The sequence below is a fragment of the Phascolarctos cinereus genome, unplaced genomic scaffold (genome assembly GCF_003287225.1).
Source record: "Phascolarctos cinereus isolate Bilbo 61053 unplaced genomic scaffold, phaCin_HiC Scaffold_3;HRSCAF=262, whole genome shotgun sequence".
Taxonomy (NCBI): domain Eukaryota; kingdom Metazoa; phylum Chordata; class Mammalia; order Diprotodontia; family Phascolarctidae; genus Phascolarctos; species Phascolarctos cinereus.
In genome coordinates this window covers 40,406,959-40,428,330 of record NW_027555736.1, presented here as the reverse complement: position 1 = coordinate 40,428,330, position 21,372 = coordinate 40,406,959, and the positions used below count along the sequence as shown (strand labels likewise).

At 39.1% G+C, this 21,372-nt stretch overlaps 1 protein-coding gene across 5 annotated transcripts in view; it reads right to left on the bottom strand.

Moving 5' to 3' along the window:
* Positions 1 to 21,372, bottom strand: part of MARCHF8 (membrane associated ring-CH-type finger 8) — a 94,251-nt gene that overhangs the window by 30,934 nt on the left and 41,945 nt on the right. For all 5 annotated transcript variants that reach the window (XM_020994481.2, XM_020994479.2, XM_078150782.1 and 2 more), the window contains exon 3: positions 4,607 to 4,657. In XM_020994481.2, coding sequence (XP_020850140.1) covers positions 4,607 to 4,633 — 27 coding nt within the window. In that variant the 5' untranslated portion in view covers positions 4,634 to 4,657. The remainder of the gene's footprint in view (positions 1 to 4,606; positions 4,658 to 21,372) is intronic.

Here is a 21,372-nt window from a genome sequence, read left to right as displayed (position 1 = left end):
TCAGGTAGACAGAATTCTTTCTCCACATGTTTCCAGGCACTTGGAAACTTAGGCTCTCAATGTTATATACCTTAAGAAAACTTGATTTATAAAAATATGAATTATCAAAACAGATAAAGTGGCACATGTGCTTTTCTATGACTTACACAACAATTCTCTTGTGTTTTAATGCTTCCTTTGTTTTTTTTTTCATTTTTTATTAATTTATTTTGATTTATCAACAATCACTTCCATATGCTTTTGAGCTGAAAATTCTTCTCCCCCCTTCCTCCCACCCACCCTCCCCAAGATGGTGCACAATCATTTACATTTCTATTAAACATATTTTCACATTAGTGAAGTTGTAAGTAAAAATTAAAACCAATAGGAGGAACCATCAGAAAGATGAAACAAAACTCAACAGAAGGTAAAAATAAGTGATAGCGATTCGACTTCCATAGTTCTTTCTTTGGATGTGGACAGCATTTTCCATCCCGAGGGCTCTGGAGATGTCTTAGATCCTCGTAATGCTGAGAAGGGTTCAGTTTAACAATATTAGTCATCGCATAACATGGCTGTTATTGTGTACAAAGTCCTCCTGGCTCTGCTCACTTCACTCAGCATCAGACCATAAAAGTCTTTCCAGGTTTTTCTGAAGTCAGCCTGTTCATCATTTCTTATAGCACAATAGTATTCCATTACATTCACATACCACAACTTGCTCAGCCATTCCCCAATGGATGGGCATCCTCTCAATTTCCAATTCTTTGCCACCACAAAAAGAGCTGCTATGAATATTTTTGTACATGTGGGTCCTTTTCCCTTTTGTTTGATCTCTTTGGGATATAGCCCTAGAAGTGCTATTGCTGAACGAAGGGGTATGCACATTTTTGTAGCCCTTTGGGCATAGTTCCAAATTGTTCTCCAAAATGGTTGGATCATTTCACAACTCCACCAACAATGTATTAGTGTTCCAACTTTCCCACATCTTCTCCAACACTTATCATTTTCCTGTTTTGTCATGTTGGCCAATCTGATAGGTGTGATGTGGTACCTCAGAGTTGTTTTGATTTGCATTTCTCTAATCAATAATGATTTAGAGCATTTTTTCACATGACTATAGACGGCTTTAATTTCTTCATCTGAGAACTGTCTGTTCATATCCTTTGACCATTTCTCAATTGGGGAATGGCTTGTGTTCTTATAAATTTGTCTTAATTCTCTGTATATTTTAGAAATGAGGCCTTTATCAGAGAGACTGGTTGTAAAAATTTCCCAATTTTCCACCTTCCTTCTAATCTTAGTTGCATTGGCTTTGTTTGGGCAAAAACTTTTCAATTTAATGTTATCAAAATGATCCATTTTGCTTTTCATAATGTTCTCTATCTCCTGTTTGGTCATGAATTCTTCCATTCTCCACAGATCTGATAGGTAAACTATTCCTTGTTCTCCCAGTTTACTTATGGTATCAGCCTTTATATCTAAGTCATGAACCCATTTTGACTTTATTTTGGTATATGGTGTGAGATTTGGGTCTATGCCTAATTTCTGCCATACTCTTTTCCAGTTTTCCCAGCAGTTTTTTCAAAGAGTAGGTTCTTATCCCAGAAGCTGGGGTCTTTGGGTTTACCAAATAATAGATTACTATAGTCACTGACTGCTGTGTCTTGCATATTTAACCTATTCCACTGATCCACCTCTCTATTTCTTAGCCAGTACCAAGCAGTTTTGATGACTGCTGCTTTATAATACAATTTAAGATCTGGAATTGCTAGGCCACCTTCCCCTACATTTCTTTTCATTAGTTCCTTTGACATTCTGGACCTTTTGTTTTTCCAAATGAATCTTGTTATTATTTTTTCTAACTCTGTAAAATAATTTTTTGGTAGTTTGACTGGTATGGCACTGAATAAGTAAATTAGCTTAGGTAGGATTGTTATTTTTATTATATTAGCTCGGCCTACCCATGAGCAACTGATGTTTTTCCAATTATTTAGATCTGATTTTATTTGTGTGAAAAATGTTTTGTAATTGTGTTCATAGAGTTCCTGGGTTTGTTTCGGGAGGCAGACTCCTAAATATTTCACAATGTCTACAGTAAGTTTAAATGGGATTTCTCTTTCTATCTCTTGCTGTTGGGCTTTGTGATTATATATAGAAATGCTGATGATTTATGTGGGTTTATGTTATAGCCTGCAACTCTGCTAAAGTTGTTTCTTATTTCAAGTAGTTTTTTATTTGATTCTCTAGGATTCTCTAAGTATATCACCAAGTCATCTGCAAAGAGTGATAGCTTTGTTTCTTCTCTGCCTATTCTAATGCCTTCAATTTCTTTTTCTTCTCTTATTGCTAAAGCTAACGTTTCCAGTACAATATTGAATAACAGTGGTGATAATGGACATCCTTGTTTCACCCCCGATCTTACTGGAAATGCTTCTAGCCTGTCCCCATTACATATAATGCTTGTTGAAGGTTTTAGATATATGCTATTTTTAATGCTTCCTTTAGATATATCTTTTTCTGATATAATTACGGTGATCTGATCTTTTAAAATTCATTTTACTAAAAATTCAAGTACATATCTACTACACAAAGCAGGATATGACCCATAACTAGGTAGCAGTTGATCCAAAAGTCAAAACTTTATCCTCTTTAATTAAGCGTTAGCATATTATCGAAGAACCTACTCTAGAGGTAACTTTTAAAGTTCATGAGGATCCACTAAAGAGAAGTGATCTCTCCATTGTTACAGAGCCACTTTAAGCTATTAATCTAGCCTGAGTTCATAATGGTCATTCAAATGAGTTTCACTGATGGACTTGCAGCTAGCACAAAAGCATTTCCAGAGGGCAATGGAGTCCACTGGACTTCTCCGGGAGACACAGATAGTTCATCAATAGATATTATCTTTTTTAGATGCTTGATATTTTCTTTTTACAATTAAGTCTACTAAATCAGGTAGAAAGCATATTTATAAAGAATACTTCTCCACTTTAGTGCTACCAGATTCATAAATGTATTTAAGAGCTGAAAGGAAATTTAACAGAAAGAGAGAATTTAATTCAGTCCCTTCAATATACCTCTACAAGAAACAGATACAAAGAGGTATAACTGACCATCCCAAGGTCAAAGGCAAGGCAATGACTCAATGCCACATCTGCTGACTCCCAGTCCAGTATTCTTCCAGGACATGCGCTGTCGGCCTCACTTCTGCCACACAATCTTTATGAAATTTCAGTGTCAGAAGAACATAGCATAACCTCTGCATAAAACCTGTAAACACACACCATGTGCAATCTGAGCTGTGTTGACAGTCAATCCTCTGAGATCGTTTTTCTTCTGAGTGAATTCTCATTTGGTCATTTTAATATGATTTTGAATAGTTATGAGAGCCTTCTATGTCAAGAAAGCTATCATTATTCCTCAGCCAAATAACATTAAGGGAGCTGATGGAATTTACTGACTGTGGAAGCGGCACTGTTGGACAGCTAGGAGTGCACAGGGTAGAGCGCTGGGCCTGGAGTCAGAAAGACCCGAGTTCAAATTCAGCTGCAGAAATTTCCTAACTGTATGACCTTGGACAACTCACTTACCCTCTGCTTGCCTTAGTTTCCAGACCTGTAAAATAGGGATAATAATAGTACCTAATTCCCAGGGTTGTTGTGGGGATCAAATGAGATATTTCTGAAGTACTTAGCATAGCACCCTGCACATAGTAGGTGCTATGTAAATGACAGCTGTTGTTGTTGTTATAGCTAAACTTCAGTAAAATCACTTTGCCAGCTGTGAGAAAGATGGTCTAGAATGTGCTGAAGCTTCAGGTCGGCAGACCAATTAAAAAGCTGTTGTAAGTGTCCAGATAAGAGGTGATAAAGGTAGTTGTGGTGTGATTGGAGAGAAAGGGATAATATAAATGTTGTAAATAAAGAAACAGCATGATTTGGCAACTGACCAGATATACAGGGTAAGTGAGACTTAGGAGTTAAATATGACACCAAACTTGTATATCCTAGCTAAGTAGGAGGATGGTGGTACCCTTGGCAGTAGTAGGGAAGGTCAGAAAAGGCAAGGTTTTAGATATGTTAAGTTTGAGAAATCTAGTTCAAAAACATCCAATAGGCAGTTTGTGATGTGGGACAGACAGATCTATAAATCACTGACCTAAAACAGGTCTTTTGACTCCAAGACAAATCAATCTTTATATCTTATATAACAAAGGACTTCTATTGTACTTAATGCTGTTAAAAATCAGAATGCTCTGCCTCATTAAGTAAAGAAATCCTCATCCCTGGAGAAGTCCCTGAGAAGATGGATTACCATGTGTCAAGACTGCTGTGGAAGGGATTTGTTTATCATAGGGATAATTGGACTAGAAGTCCTCTAAAATTCCTTCTAAGATTCTGAGATCTCTCAGTATAAAATTATATGATGTGTACTACTTTAAAAATTATTGCTTCTGTTACCTCCAACAAAACCATTGCATACCTAGTTTGCTGGCTTTAAAAAGTAAATATAAAATTTATTAAGAGTTTTATGTTCTTTGGAGGAAAAAAAATAGTAAAAACAGATATTGCAAAATTATTACCAAGACCACAAAAGGAATTATACAGAAATGATCATACAGTACCTTAGAAATGTGACTTGAACAACTCATGGAATGCCTCAAAGTCTTCTCATTCTGCAAGAAAAAAAGGCAGATATCAGGGAGACCTTACTGTGGTAATACAAGAAACAAGCATAGACTTATAAAATATGTTTTAAAAGTTATTTATGCAACCATTTATTACCTCACTCTCACAGCCTACCTCCAAATGAACAATTTAAAAAAACCCTCCATAATAAAAATGCATAGTCCTGCAAAACAAATTATCACATTAACCACGTCCAAAACTATATATCTCATTCTGCATTTTAAATCCATCATCCCTCTGAGCAGAGGTGGATAGTATGTTTTACTTTTAGTCCTCTGGACTTCTGATTTATCATTGCATTGATCAGAATTCTAAAGTCTTCCAAAGTTCATCAAATCATTTTGAGAAAAATGTACCAAAATAATTTTGTATTCATTCCACAATCATTCACTGATTACCCACCTGAAAGTACAGAGCTAGCATAGTTTGGGGGATACAAAGATTTAACTCAAAGGCTAAGAAGCTTCTGTTGTGCCCATGGCCCTATCTTAAGGGCCAAGTAGAGAGAAAAATGACATGGTCTAGACCAAGGGTAGGGAATCTGCGGCCTTAAGGCCACATGTGGCCCTCTAGATCCTCAAAGTGCACCCCTTTGATTGAATTCAAACTTCACAAAACAAATTCCCTTAATAAGAGGACATGTTCTGTAAAACTTGGACTCAGTCAAAAGGCTGCACCAAGGACCCAGAAGGCCACATGTGGCCTCGAGGCCGCAGCTTCCCCATTTCTGGTCAGTACTGTCACTAAGCTTACAATTCAGTGAGGAAATACAACATATGCAAAAATACTCCGAATGCATTTCAATACTTAGAGGTATTAGAAAGTATTACATGAAATCAGTTAAAGTTTATTTTCAATACATGGACTGCAGGTGAATCAGAAAATGCTTCCAAGGATTCAGTTGGAAGGATTTTAGAGAAGTCTAGTCTAATCTTTCACCCCTACCACTGTACAGATGTGGAAACTGAAGGTCAGAGAGAATGAGTGAAAATACAAAAGTTTGGAAGCACAGAGCAAGAGAGATGAGGGAACCCACAACAGACAGCTTTAATCTTCCCCAGTAAGCAGAAGGGTGTTCAGGGAGGACCAGCGCCTCTGATGTGAGGGCTGCTCATCCACCTTTGGGGTCTACCTTCACCCAACTCTCACCTGTGGCTCCAAGAAGCTGTAGCATGTGCAGTGGTCACACCCTGGCAAACCATCTCGGTAGATGGGCTAAACCAGACTGAGGATATTCAAAAGGCTTCCAACCTGCTGATGAGCTGCTAGGGGGATATCTACCTCAAGCATGTGAAGACTTTCCCTGGAGGAATAGGTGGATGAGAACAATTTGTTCCAATGGCCACAAAGTTGGCTGAAGCAGGCACTCTGGAGTGCTTAGAGCTTGGTCAGGAATCAAAGATGCCAAGGTTATCCATAGTATTCTGGGTCATCGCCAGTCATCTTGACTTCTGTCCTGCCACTGGACTTCAGTGATTCAGGAAGAAATCAAACGTGAGGCTGACAACTTTGTGCAACTCTGTCTCACTTAAATCCAATTCATACACAAGTCAAAACTCACTTTGTGATGTCACTGGTCCTCTTCAGAAACAAAGGACAAACAATAACAAATAGAAGGACATCTACTTCAAAATAGGGGATGGCATCGCAGGCTTAAGGAGACAGGACTTTTCAAACAATCCTTTGAGGATAAAGGAAAAGAAATGGCTCACTGGGCAAATGAGGGGGCTGGAACAGACAGTATCTGCAGTGCTTTCAAGCTCAAAATCTATGAAGCTATAAGACCATGGTCAGAGAGGGAAATTTAAGAATTCAAGAATATGCATATGGTCAAGTCTTGGTGAGACTTAAAGTATGACTGTCTCAACAGCTTGTTGAAGTAGAGCAAAGTGACTCAGCACAGAGCTAGTACTTAGTAAACATTTGCTAATTTGAAAAGGAATAGTTGGCATTTACATAGAGCTTTACAGCTTACAAAGCACTTTTCAAACCACATTTGACCCTCACAACACCCCTGGGAGGTGTCACTAATGACCCCATTTTACAGATATGGAAAGTGAGTGATACAGAGGCGTGCTATGACTGAGTTCCCAGCTCATAAGTATCTAAGAAGGCTTGAAGTCAGGTGTGCCTGACTCCCAAGTCCTGTGCTCTGTCCACTGAAGAAGCTGATGAAAAGTACAAGATGTTGGCAAATGCTTGGAATGTTGACATTACTAAGTATAATGTCAGAGGTAAGAGGGCAAGGGAATGAATAGAGCCAGGAACTAAACTCCTTGAGAAAAGAGAGAATGTGACTTAAAGACTGCTGATGACAGCAACAAGTATCTGGAATAGATAATGCCAAATGCTGGAAAGAGCTTTAAAGGACAAGAAAGCTGTGAAGAGATGGAGGCAGAGGACCAAAAGACATGCAGCCAACTCCTCTGAGTCTAGTACAGCAGGGTGCAAGACAGGAGGAGCAACCCTCACTGCAAATGGCAGCCAGGAATGAAGTGTCTTCTGAACAAAGCCATATCAGCAAACGGAGATGAAAGAAAGAAGAGCCACAGAAAAAGAGAAGAGACTAGAGAGGAAAGAAAGACTTGGAAAGTATGCTGTTACAGAAGGCAAAGTATGAAGGAGCACCAAGAAGGACGGAGGTGGTCAATTAGTGAGAAATACTGTAGCCAGGTGCAGGTCAATGAGGATTGAGAAAAGAAATTCTGGCTCCTCGGTGCCTGCTGAAGGAACAGCTTCTGTAGCAAGACAGAGATGGAGGCCAGACTTCAGGGTTGAAGAGGTTCTTGCTTTGACGTACACAGATCACAAGCAGGAGGCAGCTGGGCCACAGCAGTTTCAGACTTGTTTTACACACCTGTCTGGCATACTAAATCTTTGTCTCATTGCCGTACTGCAGTGCTTCACCAAACGGTATTTACCGAGGGCTCTCATAGACAAGGCACCACGTCTTGCATTCTGCAGAGCACAGCACTATGCTTTCCCCTAGGACCATTAATAACCTATGTCTTAAGTCTTACGTGTATAAAATAAATGCAACGTGGCCAAGTGACAATGTATAAAACTCTTCTGTACTAACACGGCCAAGTGACTTATCTCCGTTCTAGGTGTAGAACGGTGGAGGGGAATGCCAGAGGGGAAGGGAGAAGGCTGAGGAACGTCTTTCCATTCTCCAAATTATCAGAGAAATATAATGTTCCTTTAAAAGAAAAAAAAAACCTTTGTAATGAAATCAAGGACAAAAATCTAAAGGAGAAGAGAGGAATCTTGGCTATGTGTCAGGAAGCTGAAAGACAGAAGAATGTGACAAGTGAAAAAAGAGAATAAGCCTTATAGCTAAGCAACAGATAGGATGTTCTTTCTGAAAAGGAAGAAAGCAAAACCTCTAAAAATTAGTTTCTTATTCTCTGAGGAATGATACTGCTGATTTAAAGGTACTGTCAGGTGAGGAGAAATCATTCAGTACGAGTAAGAAGTAGAAAGGACAAGCAGTGGTCTTTAGTGACCTGTCAACTTAATAACAAAAGGAAATCTGTTGTCTTTCCAGGGCATGTATCCAGGATGCGACAGGGAAGCTCCTGAGACTTGTCCAACCAGACAACTACTACCCACTTCTGGAGATTCACACGCACAAAAATGATATGACCAGAAGGAATATAGAAAGTACTACTAAAGATTATGAAGTACTGAGCACAGGTGTTTTTTTTCTTTGTTTAAATCACCACTGCCAAACAAAAGCATGGACTTTATAAGAGAAAGGTAGATTTGAAAAGTATTGCTGCTTAAGAAGATAGTATCTGAGAACAGAATCTGAACAGGGACAAAGTTTGCTTCAGACTTAGAACTAAAAAGGACCTCAGAGATCATCTGGTCCAAGCAGACAAGGAAACAAGCCCATAAAGGTTACCGCTTTGATGGATGACATGATCAAACTGGAACGTGAATCCAGAACTACCCATTTTTCCATAGCACCAGGAGAATCAAAGCAACTTTTAAAATGAAAACTGGGGGAAGGGGGCAGTGCAGGGGAGAGAAAACTGCCCATGGGTATTAGGGTAATAGATCAACTGCTTTCTAGCCACATTTCCCCTCTCTGGTACTTGTCAAATTGATTTTCTGAACCCAAATGTAGGACTACATTTATCACTATTAAACACCATTTTATTCATAAGTTCTGTCAACATTCTAGCCTGTTAAATCATCTTTCTCCCCCCGTCATATAATTTGTTTGCTATCTCTTGAAGTCTGATATCATCTGCAGCTTTGATAAGCTTGACTTCTATGCCTTCGTTCAAGCTATTGATAAAAATGTTACACAGTATAAGGCCAACCACAGACGCCTGGGCCCTGAGCCTCCTCCTGGAAGTTTCCTCAGGCGTGAGGTCTGGCCATTCAACTTCTTAAACTACCTAAGATGTATGACTCACTTGTTCACAAGAAGAGAAAAAGTGATGCTGTCAGGTGATCTGGTATGTATGCAGGATTCTCTAATCCCAAGAGTTTCAAAGCCCTGCCAAAAAGGAAGCGTACTGAGTCCAGCACAACCTGTTCTGGAAGAAGGCCAGGCTCTTCATGATGCCTAATCCTTTTTCTAGAAGTTGGCTAACTGTGCCTTAAATAATAAATTCCAGAATCTTTTTGGTCAGGAATCAAGGTGGCCTATCACTGGCTTGTTATTACTTGTAGACTCTCTGTTTTTAAAAGAATCAGGACTTTTGCCCTTCTGCCTGGCTGTTGTATCTTTCCTCTTCTCCACAGCTTCTGCCACTCCCTTCAGCATGCTAGAACAACAGCTACCAAAACAATACAAGGTCATTGCTAAGGAGTCGGGAGAGGGGCAACAGCAGCTACAGAGAGCAGCAAAGGCCTCAGAAAGAGGACTGCACTTATGAGGAATAGCAAGGCCAGTTTCGCTGGACCAGATACTGCGTCAAGAGCAATGACATACAAAAAAGCTGGAATGACAGGTTGACGCCAGGGATGAAAGGCTTTAAATAGTAATATGAAGACCCTACAACCACTTCAGTACCAACTTAGTCATTTTAACCATCAGGGTCCCCCAATATCTGGTATAGGCACCTCATTCTCCTTCAGACAACAAGGAAGAGCTCTGAATTACATCATGTTATTTCTCAGACCCTTGGCACAGAAAGCCTCATTACAATCCAATGTAGGAGGCTTTCCCCAGGGATGCCAACGAAGACAGAGAAGGCAAGTCAAACTGGTAACCAGACTCCTCACAGCTGCAATAAGCCCCTGCCACAAAGGAGTCTCAACTCTTACTCTCCCTCCTTCCAACATACACATGGGGCAAGAAGAAGAGTAAAATGGTACAGCACAAAGAAAACAACATTAAATGTATGTTTACCAAGTGGCACAGAAGCTAAATTCTTTTAAGAGATGCTAGGCTGAGGCAGCTAAGTGGCACAGTGGATAGAGCACCAGCCCTGAAGTCAGGAGGACCTGAGTTCAAATCCGGCCTCAGACCAAACACTTGACACTAGCAGTGTGACTCTGGGCAAGTCACTTAACCCCAATTGCCTCAAAAAAAATTGTATTGTCTGAAGAGAAAAACCTTAAACTCAAAAGCATATGGAAGTGAGTGTTGATAAATCAAAATAAATTAATTAAAAAAACCCACAAAAACATTGTCACCCTCTGGTAACTTTATTTCCTTTTTCTTAGCAAACCAGATAATTATAAATCAAACTGCATTGTCTATAAACATTTTACATTCTAAGTAAAATGCATTTAATCATTAAAGCCTTCCTTTTCAGAAAGCCAATACAATGGAAGCACAATACTATACGATTTTTCTCTAGAACAAGGAAAATACGAGTTTTCTGAATTTATGGTTAATATAAGAAACAAAAGAAAACCACTTTACAAGGAAAAATTTAGAAATATATTGTTAGATTCACATTTTTCTCTACATTTTCAAGAAATTATTTTAGCTCCCCCCACATGATCTTTATGTACTCCAGCCAAATATCTGAAAATACTCTTCTTCAATACACATAATTATAATTAAAATTGATACAATGAGCAGGGTTTTTCAATAATAATCACACCAATATAAAATGTCAATTGGGGAGTATTACCAATTCTAAATGATATTTTATTCCATCAATTTAATGCATAATTGCTGATAGAACTCTGTGTAACTTATTCATAGATCTATGTTTTGCTTAAACTTATCACATAACATTACTTTCTGCAATTTTTAAAAATTTCCTAAAATTTTCTCCTTTCCCTTTGCTACTTATCTATTTATTTTTGTTTCTTATTCCTATTCTAAAATCTGGTATCAGATAACTGGGCTGGTATTTTGGTGGCCAACACAAGTAACAAGCAAGCATCTACAATTCATGAAATAGGGAAAGGGGCCATGAAATAAAGAAATTTCAGTGTTAACAATTTCTATAAGCATGATGATCCTTGCAACAATTGTGCCCTGTTCTAAACAAATACCTCTGACATGACTCCTCAGGCTGTGATTACAGTATACATCTGTGGTCCTATGGCCCACAAGATACATCAAGAAACAAAGGAAAACAGAGATTCCCAAAAGCGTCTTCCCTAAAAAAAAGATCACTTCACTGCTTCAATTTGGTAGTGCTGATTTTTCTTAAATACTTGGACCTGCGAAACTCTGGACGCTTCATGCATTCACTATTCTTCTACTTGGTCCAAATACATGTATTCATCCAATTCTTCAAACCTTCCCTAACTCCCTGAACTTGACATACTATCTACTCAGACTTTCAATTGCCTCTCCATCTGACCCTGCCTGGTTTAATTCCAGATACTTCCCTGAGATACCCAGCCCTATGTCACCCACACTCAGGTATGAAAGTATTTCTTTCAGCTACAACCTTATCACAATTTCCACATCATGTGTGAAAAGGTCCCATGATGTAGAAGTAGAATCTACTGCTAATATGGCAATAGTAGCACATCTAGAAACTCAGAGCACATGAGCTAAGACAATCCTCAAACCTTAATTGGTCCAGGAGACTAAGCTTGAACCACGGAGTAGTTTCCTAGTTGCCCAAATCATAAAAACCAGGAGACATACTTACTCTGGCAGTCTGACAGCTTTCCCACTCCAGTCAACTCAATCTTCTGACAGAGTGAGCCATTATGGCAAATGTGCCAGACAGAACCAATGCAACCTTGTTAACTATCCTTTCCTTGCTATTGTTGCATGAGCTTCCTTCTGTTAAAGATTATATAGTCTGTGAGGGCCACATTTTGTTTTAATCTTTGGTCTCCTATGTCATGCCTGGCCAAGAACATTTGATGCAGCCAAGATCGGTTAGGAATAATTTTGTGGTTGACCTTCGTGTTTGCATAGCCTGATATGGGAACTGGGAAACCTGTGGATATTTGCTCTTGGCCTCATAACGCCAGTCTTCTCACCAAATCAAAGAGGGGGATCTCCACTGACTAGGAAGCTTAGCCCACCACGTGGTTATAGAAATCAACAGGGAGAATAAAGGTATTACCAAGGCCAACATTCCCTGGCTACTGTTAATAGCCCGAAAAAGCTGGATTAACAGCATAAGGAAAATGAAAGTAAGTTGCATCCAGCAAAAGGAAAGGGATGTGGAAGTGTTCTTGATCTTTAAGGACCGTGCCCTGAAGGCAGAAGGACAACTGGCTGACTTATTGTATGTAAAAATAATCTCTATTACACAAATAAAAGGGGGTGGTGGCAACAGGGGCAAAGACTAACCACCCCACAGGTGACAAGGATGGCATCCAACCTAAAGGTCTCACTAGAAATGTATTGAACTCTGCTTTGTTGAGGGCTAAGAAGAGTGTGAGAACAGAAATGAAAATAAGAATGGGAACCCACCTGAGAAAGAGAACATCAGGTTTATTCTGTTGCCACTCTCTGGGGAGGACAGGGAAATTTCATTCACAAGGGAGGCAGAGGGTGAAATGGCTTTCACCTTCAACGAACTTGGGAGGCTGCAGAACACGTTTAAACAACAACCTGATGAGTCACTGGAAAGCTGGCTGCTGACCAATGGAGTCCACAAAAAGCTCCTCTGGACTAGTAAGCCTCTGCAAAGTCACTGCAGTTTATCAGAGGTCTCAAGTGGGCACCACTTTTTTAGGGTGCTAAGAAAATGACTTTTGGGGCAGCTAGGTGAATAGAGCTCCGGCCTTGGAGTCAGGAGGACCTGAGTTCAAATCTGACCTCAGACACATGACACTAGCTGTGTGACCCTAGGCAAGTCACTTAACCCCACTGCCTAGTCAAAAAGCAAAAAAAAAAAAGACTTTCACATATCTTGACTAATAAAAAGCTCACTTTGCAGCTGGTTCCCTTATGGGTCAGCAAAACAGAATATAAATTCTAAAACAAATGGATTTATTGACTGGTTCTATCTCCTCTACCAGGACACCCATACCCTATGATGAGCTGCCATCAGGAGCCTCCCCTGAATGCCATCAGGCTTTAGTCATAGGCCTCCCCTCTGAACTGTCACATAAATATATGGCTAGGCTAGGTGCTGAAATTTGGATGGGAGGTCACCTATCAGCACTGTGACTATAGCTGCCAGCACAAATGGTGAGGAGGGACCCCAGCTTCAATGTATGATGACTGAAATGTATAAATACGTTTTACCTAATGATGATGAAACACAAGCCATTTCCTTTATTATCATGCACACATACAAAAATATGAAGTCACCAGAAGTCTCCAGTAAAAATACAAAAATGCACACAAAAGAAAAAACATGTAGTCCTAGATTAAGAAACAGCATGCTACAGTGGAAGAAGCATTGGCTCTGAAGTCAGACGACCTGGGTTCAAATACTGCCTCTGAAACTGTTGGACAAGTCATCAAACTTTCTTGGAGCAGTCTGAAACGAGGGCGTAGCACTGGACGGCCTCTACAGTGTTTTCCAGCTCTAGGCCCAACCTCTGAGTTCACTATCCATGGTTCAAAGCCATCTGATACAGACTAGCCTACTACTCTGATTCTTTGGAGACAAATTACTTCAGCACTCAGCATCATGCCTTAAGCAGGGGTTTAGCAAATAGTCGCTTCTTACAAATAAAACCACATGAACAAAAAACAAGCCCATTAACATGCTCTGCTACAAGAAAATATTCAGAGATCCATGTGCTGACAGTGTTCCTTTCATGAACTTGTAATCAAATTAAATCACGTACTGAATGTATTTTGTAAACTTTACGTGCTATATACAAGTCAGTCCTCCTCCTCTTTTCTTTGCTGGTGTGACAATTTTATAAAGCATGTTGACATTGTTATTTTTCTAAGGCATAAGAAGCAGGGGCAAAGTGGACAGACTGCTGAACTTAAAATCAGTTAAAACTTGGGTTCAAATCCATTCTCTGACCCTTGTCAGCTAGGTAGGTGATCATATGACCACAGGCAACCCCCTTAATTTCTCAGGGCCTGAAGCAACCCCTTTCAGATTTTAATTTCCAGACAGGCTGCCATCTGTGGCAATGGAGGATCTATGACAAAAACAAAATAACTTTCAATCACACTCCCATTATACTATTTTTTAAATTAAAATTTATTGATATCTTTTGTTTTTATATCTTCTACATTCCTTTTGTACCTCTCCTCCCAGCGCCTCCAAGACAACCAGATTATCATAGAAGGCTGACTTCTATAATACCTCTGTGAAAGAGGCATCTTCTCACCTCTCTCTCTTTTTTTCTGCTCATTGTGGAAAAAGGAATCTTTAATTATACCCCTTATGACTACCTTCACTTGAATCTCCTTCACTCTCCCCCCCCACCCCAAAAAAAAGAAGGAAGGAAAGAAAATTCATTGTGAGCCTTTCAACTCTGGTTATTACTTGGGAGCCACATTAACATACTCATATCTCTCTTTAGGGCCAAGCATGGGCATTAGAATTTTGCAGCACTGGGTTTCTATTGTTTTGTTGTTCTTCTTCCATTTACATTGATGCAGTCATTGTGTAAATTGTTTTTCAGGGTCTGTTTACTTCACTTTACAAAGTTCGTTTAAGTCACAAGTTCTTAACCATTTGTGTCATGGACTCCTCTGGCAGCGTCTGGTGAAGCCCATGGACCTCTTCTCAGAATCATGTTTTTAAACACATAAAATAAAGCACAAAGGAAACCAATTACACTGAAATCCAGCTAACATAATATTTTTAAAAAACAAGGTCATGGACCCCAGATTAAGAACCCCTGTTATAAAGCTTCCTATCCTTCTCTGTATTCAGTCACTGTCTTATAGCACAGTAAGGGGGCAAGCTAGGGGGCGCCATAGTGCACAGAGCCAGGACTAGAGTGATGATGTCTCATCTTCCTGAGCTCAAATCTGGCCTCGGACACTTACTAGCTGGATGACCCTGGGGAAGTCACTTAACCCTGTTGGCCTCAGTTTCCTCACCTGTAAAATGAGCCAGAGAAGGAAATGACAAACTGCTCCAGTATTTTTGCCAAGAAACCCCAAATGGGGTCATGAAGAGTTGGACATGATTGAACAACAACACAGCATAGTAATATTGCATTATATAGCATATTATAATTTCTTTCACCATTCCCTAATTGATGAGCAGCTACTTTGCTTGCAGTTTTTTGCTATAGATCAAAAAAAATGCCACTCTATTTCAGTGTGTAAGAGCAAGATTATATTTCCAGATCCCTATTTCAATCGAATTGTACAGGGTCTTCTGTCAAACAGACTAATTCAGGTATATTGAAGAAAGTATATTTCCTGATGCTTTCAGTCACAAAGTCTAAAAAAATCATATCATCAGTAGAAGCAAAATACTCTAGAATTAAATTGAAGAAAGAAAAAAAGAGGGGGGAGGGAGAAGGGAAGGGAGTCCCAATGCCAAATCCAAGACTTTTACACTGTGATAATGTCTGTATAGTCAGACTCTTGCTTACTCCTTGTGACTTCCCAGATTTTGAAGATACTGAGCCTATTTTGTTTTGTTTTCTTTTTTTGGTCAAGAAGTCCCTGGACATGGGGTATCTAGGTGGAGCAGTGGATACAGCACTGGCCCTGGAGTCAGGAGGACCTGAGTTCAAATCCAGCCTCAGACACTTGACACTAGCTGTGTGATCCTGGGCAAGCCACTTAACCCCACTGCCTAGCCAAAAAAAAAAAAAGTTCCTGGGTTCAATTAGTATCTTTTTGATTCAACAGCACTTTTTGGCTTTTAAGGATATTACTGTAAATATTCAATCAATTGTTTAAATGTATGTGGCCCAGAGTACAGCTCTAAGTAGAAATACTGATCCCTGGCCAACAACTATCAAGTGTCTGCATGCTCCAATTTGAGGTATAATTTGAAGGTTGTTTTCTCTCAACCCCACAGAGAAGTGAAGGCATTATTTGAAACTTTTTTTAAAAACAAGGAAAGCTCAACTTTATTTTTATAGACTCGCAGACATGGAAATGACGCTAAGAATCATTTCATCCAACATTCTACCACCTACCATAATATTCCTTTCCACAATATCCCTGGAAGTTAGATGGTCATCTACCTTCTGAACATTTTCAGTGAGAATAAGTAAAAAGGCACCCCCCCCATTCTAACGTCAGCCAGCTAATTTTTTCAAGTTATTCCTTATAAGGAGCCAAAACCCCACTTTGTAATTCCCAACAATCAGTACTAGTTTTGCCTCCCAGAAAAGCACATAATCAGAATGTGTGCTCTCTCTTATATGAGATGATATAAGAATAGCAATTTTATTTTCAAGATTAAATTTCTCCACCATTGTTTAACATGATAAACCTTCAAATACTGAAAAATAACTCCTATGACTCAACTTCTTCAAGCTAAACAGACTCAAGTCCTTTCAATTATTCTTTAAGAGTTTCTAGATCCGATTCCAGTTACCTTCCCTTTGATTAGTAAATGGAAAGAGGACTCTTCGTTGGAGTTAACTACTTCTGCAGATTCCAGGAGAAGAATGAGGACAAAGCAACAGCCTGCCATATTCATTTTCCTTTACAGCTGAAAGTTACTTTTGTATACTTCTTGATTTTTTATCTATATGGTACAACAACAAGGCCATTACAATTTTCCCCATTTTTAATCTATGTCAAACACAATACAGGTACCTACATCTTTAACACCAAGGCAGCACCCATCAAAATTAATTATGGACTAAGCATTTCTGAAGTGTCCTGGCTTCGGTGGTGTATTAGTAACCAGGCCAATAGGTGTAATGGAAAAAGAACTGGAATTGCAGCAAACGTACAGACAAGAGCTGTAATCTGGTCTCTGCTGCAATCTTTGTGGCCAAGTCATTTATACTTTCTAAGTCACAGCTGATTCAATAAGCCCTCTTTCAAGCTTTAAATCTGCCATCTTATTATGCCATGATTTTTAAAAACAATTTTTAATAAGTCTGTATTGCTGAGAATGGAAAACGGAATTTACTATACCAGACATGGTTGATGTATTTTATTGAACTGCTTTTTTTCCCCTTCTTTTTTTAAATCTTTCTCAACAAAGGATAGCTCTTGGAGGGGGATATATTTGGAACTGAATGCGATATAAAATTAAAAGACATCAACAAAATAATATAAAATTTCCTTCAAAGTCTACATGACAAAGGACGCCCAAATTTGTGATCAGATCTCAATGTGCTACAACCTCAGCCTTCTAGTAACTGTATAATTAATACCCTACACTTTGACTTTTAAACACAATGGTCATTTTGAGCATTAAAATTCTCTCTGAAGCAATGGCCTATAAACTTGGATTCTCCTGGTAGGAAGTTCATGAAAAGTAAAATATATATATACACTGACAGCAGGAAGAGTAAGTAACTATAGCCTATAACTATAGTAATGACAGCATTGTTATATCAATGAGGAGAAATTATCTGCCAAAATAATGCTGTTGTCTGTCTAAATAAAGTAGTTATGGTACATAGATTGGGAAAGGAAATAACCAGGACTTTAAGTTTGAATAAAAATGTCCTCCAAAATGCCATCATACAGCACTGAGTGTTTAGAAACAAATAAAGGATCACACTGTCCACGTGAAAACTAGGTTACTGTGTGTGCTTCAAAAGAAAAAAAAAAACCACTGGCAGAGAAATAATTTCTAGACCCTTTCTGGTTCCTCTCAGGTAACTTTGGCCTTGAACCAAAAGAAAGTATTTAAACTACCAGATAAATTTAAACTACCAGATTACTTGCTCCAGTGATTCAGAAACATCAGTCAACACTAACTCTTTTGGCTAAAGCCAAGTTAATCCAAACTTCTTATGCTTTCAATCTTACACCAGAGAAACACCGAAAACGAGGTTAAAAATGGAAGAGAAATTTGTGGAAAGAACAACAAAACCCAACAAGTACTCTACGTCCCAGATACCTCATTCACTCTCCAATCCTCTACCAACTTCTGATCTCATCCAAATTAGCATTCTCTCCAATAACACAGATCAAAGTTCCACACAAACGTCTTCCATGTGCTCCCTCACGTTTGCCACAAAGTATCCACTCTCAATTTCTCCTGACATTCTGAGGATACCCTCCGAGAGCAGCTGTGATCCACATGTGATCCCTCACTCTTGTTACAAGACTGCCTCACATTCTTTAAAGCCGATTTTTATGACATTTTGATGGAGAGTGTGACATAGCCAACAAAGAGCTGGGCTCAAAGCCAAGAAAACCTGAGTTTGAGTCTTGCTTCTGACAACTACTGGCTGTGTGATCCTGGGCAGGTGACATAACCTCTCAGACGAAGCTGCAGAGAAGGGGCCAACCTACCCTGACAGAATGAAGGAATTCTCTATACTGATGAAACCACAGGTTCAGATCCAATACATATCGCATCTTCATCCCACTCCTTTGTATTCCTTTGCTTGTGCTGCAGCCCCCTGACGCCCACCATGTGCCTCTCCAGGGCCCTCTGGAGGATCCTCAACTTCAATTCTCCATAGACAGTAGTCTTCCGTGACTCGCAAACCACACAAAGTCAACAGAGGAATTATGGTGTTTAACAGGTTTCAGGGAGAAGCTTGGAGTTTAAAAAAAAAAAAAGCAACTCTGGCAACTGCAAATTCAAAGAACTAACGAATTTCAGAATGGAAAGGAACATCAGCAGACATCTAATCCAACTCATATGTGAAAACCAATCCATTCTGCAATATGCAGTTGAGATATTAATAGGAGCAATCCATCTTGCCACACGATACAGGAGTCCCCTCTGTAACACCTCTGACACAATAAACTATTAGTCAGTCATACATCTCCTTCTTGAAAGCTACCAATGAAAGAGAAACATGGTAGGCTTCTCTTTCAACTGAAAATATTAAGAAATAAATATTTTTAACTGAAAATCCTTTCCTGACTTTTTCCTTTAGAAGAATGCATAAAAGGTCAAGAACAAAAGCTAGGACCCCTGGAGTGGTAACCAAACTTAGAATAACAGAAACACAAGAGGGTAAAAATGAGCAAGCAATCACAAAGGACTAAATAAGGATGAAATGTTTATGTTCTCTTAGGGGTAGATGACACAAGTGTACCCTTGTATTAACGTCATTCCAGGGTCACAGAGGTAGTTAAATAAGACAGGGAGCCTACGAATGTTTTTGTTACGTTTAACGATTTTAAAGAAGGAAGGGGTGGGGGGAGGAGAGAGAAAGGGCACAAATAGGAACTATACAAGTAAGGAAAAGGGAGAGGAAAAAAAAGGGAATAAGTATTTATGTGGCACCTACTATGTGCCAGCTAAGGGCTTTATAAATATTACCTCATTTGATTCTTACAACTATGCTGACAGGTAGGTGCTATTATTATCCTTACTTTACAAATGAGGAAACTGAGGCAGGCAGAGGTTAAGAGATTCCCCTGTGCTCACACAGTTAGTAAGTGAATGAGACTGGATTTAAATTCAGGTCTTCCTGACTCTAGGCCTAGTACTTTATCTACTGAAGAAAACAGGATAGGGGAACGGGGGACAGCTAAACCTCATAAAGCCTATTTCTCCTCCACCATTTCTTCTTTCATTCTTGTACACTGAGAAATAAATTTCTTAATGGTCCTTCTCTTGTTATGTTGTTTCAGCTGTTGCCCCTGGCTACCATATTTATATACTTTTCTTGTATTTCTGTTGTCTCAGTTTTTTTTTCCTCTAAGAAGATATCAAACACTTGCTTTTTACTGAGTGTCTACCTTTTTACACTTATGGTTGGGCTTAGATCTGCAGGGTCTATTATGTTGGACTGTATCTTAAGCTTGTTTTTGCTCTTTGGAACACATTATTCCATTCCTTCCTGCAGTTTCTGGTAGGTGCAGAAGTTTTTTGTGTTATTTGAATTTCTTTTCTTTCATATTTGAAAGTCTTTTTCTTCACAGCTTGCAGAATCCGTTGCTTGTCAGTAGAATTCTTAAATTTAACTACTATGTGTAGAGTTTGCAGCACAGGAATTTTTCTGGAGGTATTCTGTGGATTCTTTCAATTAGCACTTTGTCTTCTGTGTTCAGAAGGTCTAGACATTTTTCTTATTTTTTTTTCTTGCATTATGAAGTTCAAGTTTTTTGACTCGTCATGTCCTTCTGGGAGCCCTGTAATTCCTTATGTTGTCTCTATAGCTCTTGTATTCAAGAGCAATATATTTTGCTTGCATGAAAATCATGCTTTCTTTTAACATTATTACTTTATGCTTCTCTTCTTCCAGATTGTCTTTCACTTCCATGAATTTGCATTCTTTAGTTACCTCTCTTTTGTTTCTTTGGCAAGACTTAACATTATGGATTTGGGTTATTCTATTTTACCAATTAGTTCTGCTTTTCAGGCCATAAATACCTTCACAATTCTTATTTCTTTTTTGACCAATCAGGAACATCCTGCTATCGTCTCATGCTCTCTTTTGGTTTTGTTTTTTTTGTTTGTCTTTTTAGGCAGTTGGGGTTAAGTGACTTTCCCAGGGTCACACAGCTAGTAATTGTCAAGTGTTTGGTCTGAGGCCGCATTTGAACTCAGGTACTCCTGACTTCAGGGCCAGCGCTCTATCCACTGTGCCACCTAGCTGCCCCAAAGTGCCTAGCTATCATTTTTTTTTTAGGCAGTTGGGGTTAAGTGACTTGCCCAGGGTCACACAGCTAGCTGCCCCCTAGTCTCATGCTGTCTTAAGAATCAACAGGGTAGGAGACTTCTGGGGGCAGAGCCAAGACGGTAGAGTATAGAAAGCAGCTTAGCCATCCCAATAATCCCCTCCAAACAACTTTAAAATAATGCTTCAAATCAAATTCTGGAGTGGCAGAATCAATAAAAGGTGAGACATTTTTCTAGCCCAAGACAACTTGAGGTCAGAAACTAAAAAGGAAAACCGCCCCAATATCCTAGAAAGAGAGAGTTTAAATACAATGGGGAAAGGACCTATTTGTATAAAAATATATACAGTAGCTCTTTTTTGTGGTGGCAAAGAATTGCAAATTGAAGGGATGCCTGTCAACTAGGGAATGGCTGAACAAGCTGTAGTATATGATTGTAATGAAATACTATTGTGCTGTAAGAATGACAAATGGGCTGATTTCAGAAAAACCTGGAAAGACTTACACAAATTGATGCAAAATGAAGTGAGCAGAACCAGGGGAACATTGTACACAAGTAACAGCAATACTGCACAATGATCAACTGTGAATGATTAGCTATTCTCAGCAATAGAGTGATCCAAAATAATTCCAAAGAACTTATAATGAAAA